Raw genomic sequence first — 12,854 nt, 5'->3', positions numbered from 1 at the left:
CCTCCTGCCTAAATATGTTTTCTAAACACTCACATGTATCTCTCTCTCTCTCACACACACACACACGCACCACGTGCATACACACGTACACACACATGTGCATACACACGTACACATGTGGGCTTGCCATGCCAGGACTGTGCATGTTAGAGGCCACTGGAAGGATTTCAGACGGGATGCTTGATGCTCAGTTATCACTGTCGTGAAGTCAGTCAAACATAATTCATGCATAGAGCCTGCCAGGCTCTCATGCTATGGTCATGGTGGAGTCAGACACAGCATGTGTGTTACCTGTGGGCACGTGTAGCCCTATAGTCGCCATCCGTGTTCATCATCTTGGTGACCTCTTTCCATTCTTCCTCCTCTTGAGCAACTCTATCAGTGGCAGAGCTGCCATTTTTCCACCCACACTTTTTTCTCTGAGTCCTTTGTCATAGAATTCTGAGTCCCTGCACCATTGCCAAGACTCCTGTGTGGTTTTGACATGTCTTTCTTCTCTCTTTACCACAATGAGGGATTTTGACCATTTCTGAAGAAGTCGAACTTACGTAGAAGGCATTCAATGGGGGGGGCGGGTGAGGGCAAAGGACACTCGCGTTCCCTCCAGCTTGGAGGTTTAGGATTTTGTAGACAAGTCTTGCGTGTGAACAAGTGTGAGGTGAGCTTGATTCGGATCTACCCGTGAGAACTCTAGTTCCGAGAGGAGAGTAGGAAATGCGTGTGTGTAAACCCGAGGAGACCACAGAACAGTAGATCTGAATCATAAAGTCCTCTGGCATGGGTCTGAGATGGAGTCGCAAGCAGTGCTAATTTTATTTTATTTTTTAGGAAAGCCTGGGAGGAAGTAACACAGACATCACCTGGTTCATTGGGTGGTTTACTATCACACAACTCAGCTGTGTGGGTGGGCTAGCCTGGTTTAAGATGGTGGATCGTCCATATGTCACAGAACACAGTATTCCTTACAGAGTAAACTTTCTGTCTCCTTCCAATGAGCTCCCCTCTTCTCCAGCGAGCACCCTGACAGGCCACCAGGGACAGAGGTGGGGAAATTTAAAACATGAGCCAGGAGCTGCAAAAATTTGCCTGCACTACACAGAAGTGTACTGTAGTCAAAGGTGTTTCATGCATGCACGATCTCCAGTCCCCGAGTCACTGAGTGACATTCTGAGAACCACATCCTTAAGAGAAGCAAGTTGGGGACATTGACAGTGCACACATGCACACGGAGACATGGATCTCACACTCTGCTGATAGGAACCCCAGTGTCTGCTGTTCTTGCTTTGGAAAGCCTTCCTGTCTAGGGCCCCCATCTCTCTCTCTGTGTTCTCCTTCCCCCTCCCCACCATCTCCTACCCTGTCCTCTCTGAACCCAGTTTCACAGACCATGGCCCCTCTGAGACGTAAGCCTGCTTGCTCTTAGTCTATCTTCAGTGCAGGGAATGTAAAACAGGCTCACATGCCACACAGGACTGTAATCACTTGAACAAATTAGGAGGCTCATTCCTATACTTGACATGGATTTAATTAGCATTGTCTTAGACTCGGCCAGGAAAGCAGGGACAAAACCAGATTCCACTCTGGAGAAGCTTCTCTTTTACACACACAGTGTGAAGTGAATTAGAGGGCAACTGAGGCCACTAAGCAGTGGAACAGGGAAGACAACAAGAAGGGTCAACAGCAGGGTAAGAGACAGAAGGTCAGGAAGACCCTGAGGGCTGGCGTTCGTGAGTGCAGTGCCTAACCACAGGGGTAAAGGTAAGTGGTCAGGTTTGGGATGTACTTTCTAGATAGAGTCTGTAGGATATGATGTTGAGAAAAAGAGCCAAGAAAACCCCAGAAGGTTGACCTATTAAGGAACATACCTGTCCCTTCCTTACCTGGAAAGTGTCTGACTCATGATTAAGACACTAACGTCCGGGCACAGGGTGTGTCACTTCTTATGTGTTGCTGTCACTCTCTCTCTATACTTTTTATTTTTGGCCTAAACAGTATTGATAGAGAGTGAGGCTGGAATTCACAGGAGAGATGACTATGTTGGATGTTCCCATCACAGAGCACACACAGAAAGAGCCCAACTCTGCCTGGTGTGGTGGAGGAAGCGGCATTCTGGGGTCGGCATCCTTGGGCCTTGCTGGGTATTGAGGGTCAGGAAGAATGGGAGGAACCAGGAAAACATCAGGGAAAGAAAATCCGGGGCCTAGTGACTGACCAGGCTCTGACTGTGACTGCAGTTCTTGTGCTGCGGCATTTGGTTAGAGGAGGAATGAGGCTGATGGTTTGTACGAGCACAGGACGACTCCATGTGGATGATGGGACAGAAAGCATGGACTATCTGTTGTGCTGGAATGAGACATGAAAGCAATGACATTTTCTGAAACATCAAAGTCATCTCTGTCCCCAACAGTCTTCGACAAAGCCCACCATAGGCACAGCGCCTGCACCTTGGGAGAGATGGTAACTATAGAAAATGGACTTTTGTGTATCGTCCTCCAGACTTTGGGGCTGTTGAAGGACTTAAAACAGATGTAATCAATTAAAAGTTAAACACGGGAGAGAAACATATAATTAACATAGAACAGGCAGGCCTAAGGGGCTAAGGAGTTCTTATCTTTGGGGAGTACTGGGAAGGGGTCTTCGGCCCTGGTGGGGCTGAGCATTCTGTCTCTTGCACAGAAGAATTTAGTTCTATGAGTTCAGAAGACGATGCTAGGGATGGATTTGGGCCACAGTGGTGGGCACACCACGATCGTACTTCCTCCTTCCTTGCAGCCTAGGCAGAGGTGGCCCTAAACCTCCCATGGGACAAGTCAATGCTTCTCTGCTCAGGAGCCACAAGACCAGACTCAGGGTGGCGGTTACTGGGCTACCACATTCCTCCCAGCCTTCCAATGAGGTTTTGTGGGCACACAGCCCATGAGAGAACTGAGTCAGAATGAAACCCAGCAGGAATCAAAAGAGACCCAGCTCCCAGCCTGGCAGCCTGGGACTTGTGAAAATGTGGTGCCAGAAGATGTGTCTCCATGTCCAAGCGCTCTTGGTAATGGTCTAGGGTGGTGCCCCTCCCTCAGCTTGAGTGTTCAAGCACAAAGCGAACACAGCTTCCAGTAGCTTATCCTCTCAAATGGAGGGGAAAATTAAAAACTGTTGAATAAATTTAGGATTTCCAAGTCACTAAAATCGCTCAATCCAGGCCCACAAATTCCTTCCTCTGTTACCTCCTGGACCAGATACACTAATCCAAATAATATATGTCAAACCCAGACTCTTCTGTATGCTCATGAAAAGCACAAACTTAATTATACTTCATTTTTTGCAGAATTTACTGGCATCTAGAGCTGGAAGATAATGAATAATTAATAAGAATCAAGAAAGAAAAATGACTTGAGGGTTGCACACCGCCAGCCCTGGCTTGCTGTTTTGCCTGGTAGAGTTCAGCCAGCATCTTGGGTATGATCTACTGCATCTGAAATACATCAACAGTTAATCAACAGTCAGCAATGCCGGCAACTCGGTGGGCTGATTGCCCGCTGAGAAGGATTGCGACTCAGGGCAAACCATCAGATGAGTCCTCTGGCTCCCAGTGAGATTCACAGCGTTGGCAGTGCCCAGGCTCTGGTCATGGACACTGGAAGGAGTAACAACAGCCTTCACTGAGGGAGGAGTGTGGTCGGGATCGCTGGAGATAGCAGAATAGTAACGATTTATTCTAGAAACACATCTGCTTTTGTGGATAAATACTACACTGTTTCCTAGTCCCCAGCACAAGGAGATCGCAGGAAGCCAAGTCCCACCTCCAGAGGAGGTTATAGCCTTGCTCATGGCAGGTGGGTCTCGGAGTCCCCAGACAGAGACATTGAAGTTCCCAGGGCACAAATGAGCCCGCCCCCCGGCACTCACCTGCTAGGATCCTGGCTGCCAGTCTTCTCTGAGGTAGGGAAGGTCTTCCCTTTGTGAGGACTGCAGACTGTGCATTGCTAAGCAACAAGCACTTCCGCCATCCTGCCCACGTCCACCTAGCGGTATAGGGGACAACACCCACTCTTGGCATCTGGACCCAACGAGAAGCCATTCCTGTACATTAGGTTGGGTATGGGGACAGATCAGCAGAACCTTCTGGAGAGGCAGAGGCTAGTCAGTGAGTACGCACTGGCCTGCACAATACCGCAGAACCCGAGAAGGGGCTTTAGTCAGAGAGGTAGACTGAGTCACCCAGGCTATGTACCTGCAAACATGCTTCAACCAGAAATATGCATTTCCAGGATGCCCTGGGTGCTGGCCGTGCAGAGCAAACGATATTAGAATTCACATCTGTGATAAAGAGGCCACGGGGGAGCGCGTCCCCACATGGTATCTCATGGGTAGAGGAGAGTCAACTGAGTTCAACTCGAACCCTTTGAACAGCCAGTGTTTCCAGGATGGGTGTTGATGTTGGGTGAGGGTTGAACAAGATGGCCTACTGGGGCATCTGGCCATTCCCTTTAGGTACATAGGAAGTGTCATGGGTTCTAATAGGGAAAAGGAGGTGCTCCTGAGAGGAAGGGGGAGTCCAAGGACTGTCCTCCTCAATGTCCCCATCCATCCCCTGATGGACTCAAAGTTTGAACAGAATATTGAGAAACTGAAGCTTAGGAGGCAGGGCCTAGCTGGAGGAAGCAGGTCTTTGAGAGACACAATTTGCCGTCCTTCTCCTGTCTGCTACTCTATGTTTCCTGGCCACCACGGGATGAGCAGTTTTGCCACGCACTCGCCCTGCTGGGATAGTCTGCCTCTTCTTTAACACAAGCGAGCCCATCAGCCGTGGACGGAAGCATTAGCAGTCTGCAGCTAACATCAACCTTCCCTCCTCTCACAGTGCCTCCCAGGGGTTTGTCACAGGACTGAAGAGGGATGCTGGAGTCCTGTGGCTCCGGTCTGTCCCCACTTGATGTCTAAATGGCTGAAGCTCACTGAGCTAAGCTGTGTTCACTATGATGAGGTCACTGCGTTCCCGGGGTTCTCAGAGACCAGGAGACCCCACGGCAAATGTAGGGAGGAGACTCTTACCAGAAGAGAAGGGCCACGCACTACCAAGATGAGTACGACATGCAGACCACCCCAAGAGTACAGAAAAGGGAGCTAATCCAATTTTTAAAAGAATACCCAAAGTGCAAATCAATCTTTTAGGTAGAAAGGTGCACGCCTTTAATTCCAACACTTGGGAGTCTGCGAAAGGCAGATCTCTTTGAGTTTGAGGCCAGCCTGGTCTCCATAGTGAGTTTCAGTACAGACAGCCAGAGCTACATAGAGAAACTTTGTCTCAGAAAAACAAAAATACAAACAGCAGCAACAACAAACACCCCAAAAGATATGGTTTTTCTGTCTTGTACTTTGCACACGCTCGATGCCTGCATTGACACTGCTTAGTCTTTTTGTTTTCCCCCAGGGAAACAGACTCCCTGCAGTGGTAGAAGCTGCTTTTGGGGATCTAGTAACAGGGACTCCTAGAAGAGACCTCTGTTTACGTGTGCTTACGTGCTTACGTGTGCTTACGTGCGCTTACATGTGCTTACGTGCTTACGTGCCAATTAGTTCCCCTCTCAGTTCATACACGGCTGAAGCTCAAATCACATGGCCTTGCACTTGGGCTCCATCCACGAGGCACCACCTGTCTTTTAGGCAGAGAATATGCCAAGAAGATAAAAATGTAAACAAAGTGAGACCTCTTAGTCCTGATTTGAGAGCCTGTTTCGGGAGGAAGAAAGACGGAGAACTTGTCGCTGTTACGGACATCCCTGGCCTCTGGGTGTTGCCTCCTGCCTTGTGCCGCCCAGAAACATCCTGGTCTCCAGACCTCCCCAGGGAGACAGGAAGCCTTGTGTTTCCCCGAGTTTCTTCCCATGGAACTCCATCTGCCCTGGATTACATCCAAGTATGGGGAAGAGGGTCCCTTTCCCTCCCTAAGCCTGGGATGCTGGTAGGCAGGGTTGAGCCATGCAGAAAGCTCATCAAGCCTGTAATTTTAACAACGATCCACCAGCGAACCTGACTGTGGCGTCTACAGAGTCAGGGATTGACGTTCATTCTCGATGTCTGTGCTCTGGTGACATCCATGTGGCTGAAGGCAAGACACGGGCAGACTGCATATTTTAAAACATGTGTCTGTCTATTGGCAGCATGCTTGAGGATCCCAGCACCTTCCCTTGATGTTACTGCCATGCCGTTAAGTGGTGGTTGGTATGTTCCTTGGCACAAGAACAAGACCTTGCTAATTTCCCATGGCTGGTATTCCATGGACCCTGAATCCTGGGCACACAATGGAAGGCATCCGCATGACTCCTCCTGCAGGCAGGAACTGGTTAGTCCCCAAGATCTGGGTTGACATCATCTTGCTCTGAGGTGGGCCTTCAAGGTTTCGTGAGCATTCCTGGTGAGGCAGTCCCTAGCGAAACACTGCGATGGCTCTGGGTTCCTTCTCCTTCTGGGTCATATGTGTAGTGGAGAGCTAGATACCCTTAGGCAGTGTTTATGTGGTGGTCTGGCCTTGGCCTCTAGGGATGCCCACACAGGGGCTTTCCGTGTGAAGCTTTGGTGCCAATCCAGCTCTTAGCAGTGTGTGCTGGCAATGAGGCCAGGACTCTTGCACACGCTACACACAAACACACACACACACACACACACACACACACACACATGCTAGACCTGCTAACTGGCTCCCACAAGAGGAAGCTGCTAGGTTATGCAAGTTGGAAATCACAAGGCTTTGTGCCTTTTGTGTTTAGCTCTGACAGCTTATTGTAGTAGCAGGAAAACTACGTTCAGAGTTAGCAGAGGCCCAGGCAAAGCTGAGGACTGTGGCTCCAAACTAACATTTGCTAAGGGTCGAGAGGATGTTGGTGGCATCCCTGGGGCCAGCGCACCTGGCAGGAACACCTTCAGGGAGGAAGTTTCCTGTAGCTCACAGTTTGAGAGGAACTTCAGTCCTCCACGTTGGGCAGGTGTGGCAGGAGGGTGTGGCGGAAGAGGTGTGAGGCACAGACAAGACACCAAGGCCACACACACATTGTGACAACCACACACAAACAGATACTCTCCCACCATACACATGCATTGCTAATGACTGAAGAGTGAGGTGAAAATCTGGGGTGTGCCCTGAAGACGCTAGGGTCTGTGTCATCTCTGTTTCGGAATGGAACTGTATTCTGGACTTGGGATTAGGGGTTCAGTTTGGTGCCAGACTCCTGACCTCTGACCTTGGTGAGAGAAACTCTGTGGGAAAGCAGAGAAACTGCAGCGGGAGTGAGCAGCGGGTGAGAGTCACCCACATGACTTGTGCCCCGAGCGCTTACTCATGGTTGCCATGGGAATGTGCAGGGGCCGGGAGATGGCTCAGTGGGTAAAGGGCCTGTCACACAGCGTGAGGACCAGGGCTTGGGTCCCCAGAAGCCGTGCTAAAGCTGAGTGGATGCAGGAACCCCCCTGGAACTTCAGTGCGTGGGATGGGGAGGTGGAGAATCCCAGGAGCAAGCTGTCTAGCCAGACCTGCTGAAACTCGTCTCACCGGCTCAGTGAGAGAGGTGGGGAGCAGTTGAAGAAGACACGTGGCCCCAACCTTAGGACTCCACACAAACACACACACGTGTAAACATACATGTGCAAAAAACTGTAGAAAATGTCTTACTCTGGTCATTCACAGAGGGCTGTGATGCCTGCGTTCTTCCCTCCTTGTTCTTTGGTTTCCTGGCTTCTCATTTACCCCGTCGTGGGCAGGGCACCTGATGGAGAGACAAAGCAAACTAGCCTCATGTGGGTGAGGCAGTCAAATGGCCTTCCCATGCCTCTTGACCTGAAGAGTGTAGCATGGAGGCCTGCTTGTTGGAGGTTTCTGTCCTGCCCGGCTCCCACAGCTGTTTAGCCCCAAAGAAAATCACACAGAGATCTCTGTAAGTTAGAAAGCTGATTGGCCCATTAGGTCAGGCTACTTATTAGTTCTTGTAACTTATATTACCCCATTATTCTGATCTATGTTAGCAATGTGGCTCAGTACCTTTTTCAGTGGGGCAGATCACATCCTACTGCTTCGGTGATCTGGGCAGGAATGGGAGGAATCAACTTCCACCTTCCCAGAATTCTCCTGTTCTCATTGCATCACCTCTACTTCCTGTCTGGTTTTCCCGCCTATACTTCCTGCCTGGCCAATCAGTGTTTATTTAAAACATGATTGACAGAATACAGACAATTCTCCCGCACCAGAAGAGGACTGTGAGAGACCATGTAGAGATATTCAGGCATCTGGAGAGACACCTTGTCCCAATCCTCCCAGCAGAGAAACCGTCCCAAGGAAGGGACCCTCCAGACCAAGCCAGCATCAGGTGTATGAGCCCCTCAGTCCTGCCTGCATGACCTCCAATAGAACCCATTTGGGGAATGGGTTAAGGTGCTAAGTAAATCTCTTTTTCACTCGGATTGAAGGGGTCAGACAGACGAATATGTTTTCTTGTGCTGTGCTGACTGAACTGGAGTTCATTCCATCGGGGACAAAATGAAATAAGCCTGACTTTTCCTTACAGCAGAGGGTGTGAGATATTGTCACACCATAAGAAACAGTGTGTCCCCGGATTTGTCTGCACAATAACAAGGCATATGCTGTCACCTCTGGTCCAACAGATCTGTGACTGGCAAGTTCAGATTGCTGATGCTGCCAGGCCCCGACTCTGACTGAAGAGACCAGGATGCACTCTGGGACATTCACAGCAATCAAAACTGTGCAAGCCGCATGCTCAGCTTCCTGGGAAGCTGATAAAACAACAGCAAACTCCTACTGATAAGAGGATGCATGCTGGGAGTGGGCCATTCTGATCAGGGAGAGACTCACGTTTGCCTGTGGGCCTTGGGCCTCTTTCATCGGGTCCCGTGTTTCCTGAGTGAAAGGGATCCTTGCTGAAAGCCAGAGGCTGCCATTACCAGCTCCTGTGTTCCACTGTGGAACCTCTGGTCCAGACAAGACCAAGTCCTTGTCATGACCACAGCACAGTTTGACCCACACTCTGGTCAATGCCAAAGACCATGCCATGGCCCCACATTATGGCCCATACCATCCTTTTATACATCATCATCTTTACACCATAGTGCACACAATGTCCACGCCATGGCTCATACGACAGCTCCTGTAAGTAGATCTGCAAGCGTGCTGGACTGTTCGGTGGAAGAAGGGAGCATGCATTTGCAGACTTGCACATCCAACTTCAACGGCACATCTCAAGGTGAGGCACACCATGCTGCAACACTGTACTTGTTTAGAGCCTCAGCTGTGTTCTGAGGTGGGGACGGCAAAATGTGGGCAAGATCTGGCTTGATTTTTCTGACTCTGTTTTCCCCACCCACATTGGTTTATGAAATTGTAACTTAGGCTCCACAGTACTTAAGGCCAAGCAAGCTTAGGAAACAAGCCTGTTTCTTAGAGGTGGACAGAATTAAGTGGGATGCTGGTGCCCAACCCGTGGCTCGCCTACTCTAAGGAAGTGCTCTACCGCTGAGCTACACTTCTGCCAAAGAAAAGCATTTTGACTTTGACGTGCCACTCACGATTATGACTGTGACCCCTCTGTATATGCACACTGCAATTTACAACACACACACACAGAACTTGAATGCTTACTGACACCATTAAACTCAGCTTGAAAATGGCACTACAAACTGGATTAAATACCTTAGCAGTCGCACGGGTCTCTTATTTTGTCCTTTGACAAGGTTGCAGCGATACCGGAATGCATGCTGTGTTGATTCCGTCTGTCCTAGTCCAGTACCCTCAGCACCATCTGGAGACAGGCCCCTGTGACAGTGGGCTCATATTTGTGAAGATGGTTCCTATCCGTTGAGGACACTCTGGTTTCTGAGTAGGGAGAGAGGTGGGTGACCATGCCAGGTCTCCTTTGCCTCCTTTCTGCTCCTCCACCATTTCTTATCCTTTGTCAAAAGTCTCTCCTTGTTCAAGGATCACAAGCTCTAAAACCCTACAGAATTTCCACCCAGTAACTTACGTCACTTTGCGATAAACTACCCACAAATGATGTTAACATTGTCAAAAACCAACCAAACAAAACCATATTAAAATGGCCTTAATGCAGATATTCTGAAGAGCCTGTTGAAGAATTTAAAATGTCTATCTTCCCCCAAAAGGTTTCCCATTTGTCTCTTCCTCTCTAGGTGATAGAGACACCATGATTTCACTGTCAGATATGGGTTCTCAAAAACGACCCTGATTTCCCTGGAAGTTTCAACGCTGGAACTTGCCCCTGCCCCCTAAGTCCCTAGCTCATGATCATTGCTTTGCTTTTGGCAGGTTCCCTACAAATCCCTGCTTATCTGAATGGCCCCTGAGCGTGTCCAGGGGCCACCTGCATCAAAGCAGGTACTTGGAGAACTATTGGGTAATTGGCCTGCTGCCCTGCCAGGCTGAGCAAACTCTCAGGAACCTCACAGCATTGTTTCAACCTTCTCTCTGTGTGTGTCAGTGCGCACTCAGGCTGTGCAGGTGGGCACACCCTCGTGGGTGTGTAGACTCCAGGGGCTGACACTGAGTGTCTTCCTCTCTCATTCCCTACCCTATTCTTTGGGACGGGGTCTCTCACAGAGCTGGAACTAGCTCATTAGGCTTAGCTGACTGGCCAGCAATCTCCACCAAAGCCCTTGGCTTTTTCCATGAGTGTCAGGGATGCAGACTCAAGTCCTCATGCTTGTGTGACAAGCACCTTACTGACTGAGCCTCCTTCTAATCTCTCAACCGTTTAAAACAATGTGTTTAAGCTCGTCTATAAAACCATTAATAGTCTGTTTTGTTACTAATTGCTGTCGCTCTTTATACCAACGGTGCTGATCACAGGGAGACTCCGCCAGAAGTGCTCTGAAGAGTTTGGGTGGTGTGACTGCAGACATTTTCATCCTGTCACCAGAGGGACACAGTATACAGGTAAGCAGAGAAGTGGCGGGCCTGGGAGGAGGTGGTGGGAAGGGCCCCCTGGGCACAGAAGCAGGAACCTAGAGGGTGGGACAGAGGGCACCAGGCCATCTCTCATCTGAAGCTGTGGTCTGACTGCCTGCATGATCAAGATTTAGAAAAGAAAGCCTTTGAGGATGGGAGACGAAGCCCCCGGGGCCACCCAGAAGCCACCGGTGTTCCGAGTGGACGAGAGCATACCCAGAGTCGTGCAGAGCATCCTCCTAGAGCGCGGGTGGGACCGGTTTGACGCGCAGCATCAGGATGTGGAGGACTGGAATCTCTACTGGAGGACGTCCTCCTTCAGGATGGCAGAGCATGTCAATGTCAAACCCTGGCAGAGGCTGAACCACCACCCGGGGACGACCACCCTCACCAGGAAGGACTGCCTGGCCAAGAGCCTGGCGCATATGAGAAGGCTCTACGGCGAGTCCCTCTATGAGTTCATGCCCCCGACGTTCATTATGCCCCGTGACTACATCAAGTCTGTGGCCGAGTACTTCAAGGAGAAGCAAGTGCTGGGTACCAAGCCTACTTACTGGATCTGTAAGCCGGCAGAGCTGTCTCAGGGGAGGGGGATCATCATTTTCAGCGACATTCGAGATCTCATCTTCAACATCATGTATGTGGTACAGAAATACATTTGCAACCCTTTGCTCGTGGGCCGATACAAGTGTGACCTCCGCATCTACGTCTGTGTCACCGGCTTCAGGCCTTTGACCATCTATATGTACCTCGAAGGACTGGTGCGGTTTGCCACTGAAAAGTTTGACCTCAGGAATCTGCAAGACGCTTACGCCCATTTGACCAACAGCAGCATCAACCAATCTGGAGCCTCGTATGAGAAGATCAAGGAGGTGGAGGGTCAAGGCTGCAAGTGGACCCTCAGCAGGTTCTTCTTTTACCTTCGGAACTGGGATGTGGGCAACCTGCGGTTGTGGAGGAGGATCAACCACATGGTGATTCTCACGGTCCTGCCCGTGACTCCCACGGTCCCTACAACTGCTTCGAACTTTTCGGGTTTGACATCCTCATTGATGACAACCTGGAACCGTGGCTTCTGGGAGTCAACTACAGCCCTGCTCTGTCTGTGGACTGCTCCACAGATGTCTCTGGGAAGAGAAGCCTTGTCCACGACATCATTGAACTGATTTATTTAAACAGCCTAAAAAGCGAGGAGAAGTACGGCAGGGCTTCTCCAGGCGGCTCCAGGATCTCCTTCGCCAGGAGTGAACGTGAGCTCTGCACAGCCCCCGATTCCCTTCCCTGAGTGTCTCTCATATGGTTTGCCAGCAGGACGTGCAGTAAAGCCAACTCCGCTGTACACAGAGCCACCGACATCTGTCCCAAGCACACGAGGACCTCCCAGCTGAGAGAAATGATGAACAGGCAGCACGAACCCCTGACCAGAGAAGCGGCCAAAGGCAAGCCAAGGCCCAGGGCTTGGCACACGCCTCACAAGGTGCTCTCTCCATATGCACCGTCAGCTCAGCCACAGCTCCACAGGACAAAGGGGCACAAGGCTGTCCTCACGGAAGCTGGCTCTGCACCCAATGACCAGGCAGGCAACTTTGTTCTTATTTTCCCTTTCAATGAGGCTACTTTTGGAGCCTCTCAGAATGGATTAAATGTCAAAAGAATAATTCAAGAGCTCCAGAAACCAGTGAATAAATAATGAATAAATACCACTCTCAAGTGGTAAAAACTAAAATCGAGAAGCGAGGTGGAACTTTGGAAAACTAAGGATTTCTCGTTTTTCGTTTCTTCCCTTTTTCCTTTCTCTGTCTCTCTGTCTCTCTGTCTCTCTCTCTCTCTGTTTGTCTCTCTCTCTTTCTCTCCCCCTCTGTCTCTGATACAGGGTTTCTCTGCATAGCCCTGA

The 12,854-nt window shown here is 50.1% G+C and overlaps 1 protein-coding gene across 1 annotated transcript; it reads left to right on the top strand.

Annotated features, from left to right (window-relative positions):
• The first annotated feature begins 11,097 nt into the window (after window positions 1-11,097).
• Window positions 11,098-12,650, top strand: Ttll2 (tubulin tyrosine ligase like 2). The gene is given in 2 exon segments (XM_048421944.3): window positions 11,098-11,971; window positions 11,974-12,650. Coding segments are annotated over 2 exon segments (1,536 nt in total). The 5' UTR covers window positions 11,098-11,112.
• The last annotated feature ends 204 nt before the right edge of the window (window positions 12,651-12,854 follow it).

The sequence above is a fragment of the Myodes glareolus genome, chromosome 1 (genome assembly GCF_982192425.1).
Source record: "Myodes glareolus chromosome 1, mMyoGla1.1, whole genome shotgun sequence".
Classification (NCBI taxonomy): domain Eukaryota; kingdom Metazoa; phylum Chordata; class Mammalia; order Rodentia; family Cricetidae; genus Myodes; species Myodes glareolus.
This window is presented reverse-complemented; position numbering and strand designations above follow the sequence as displayed.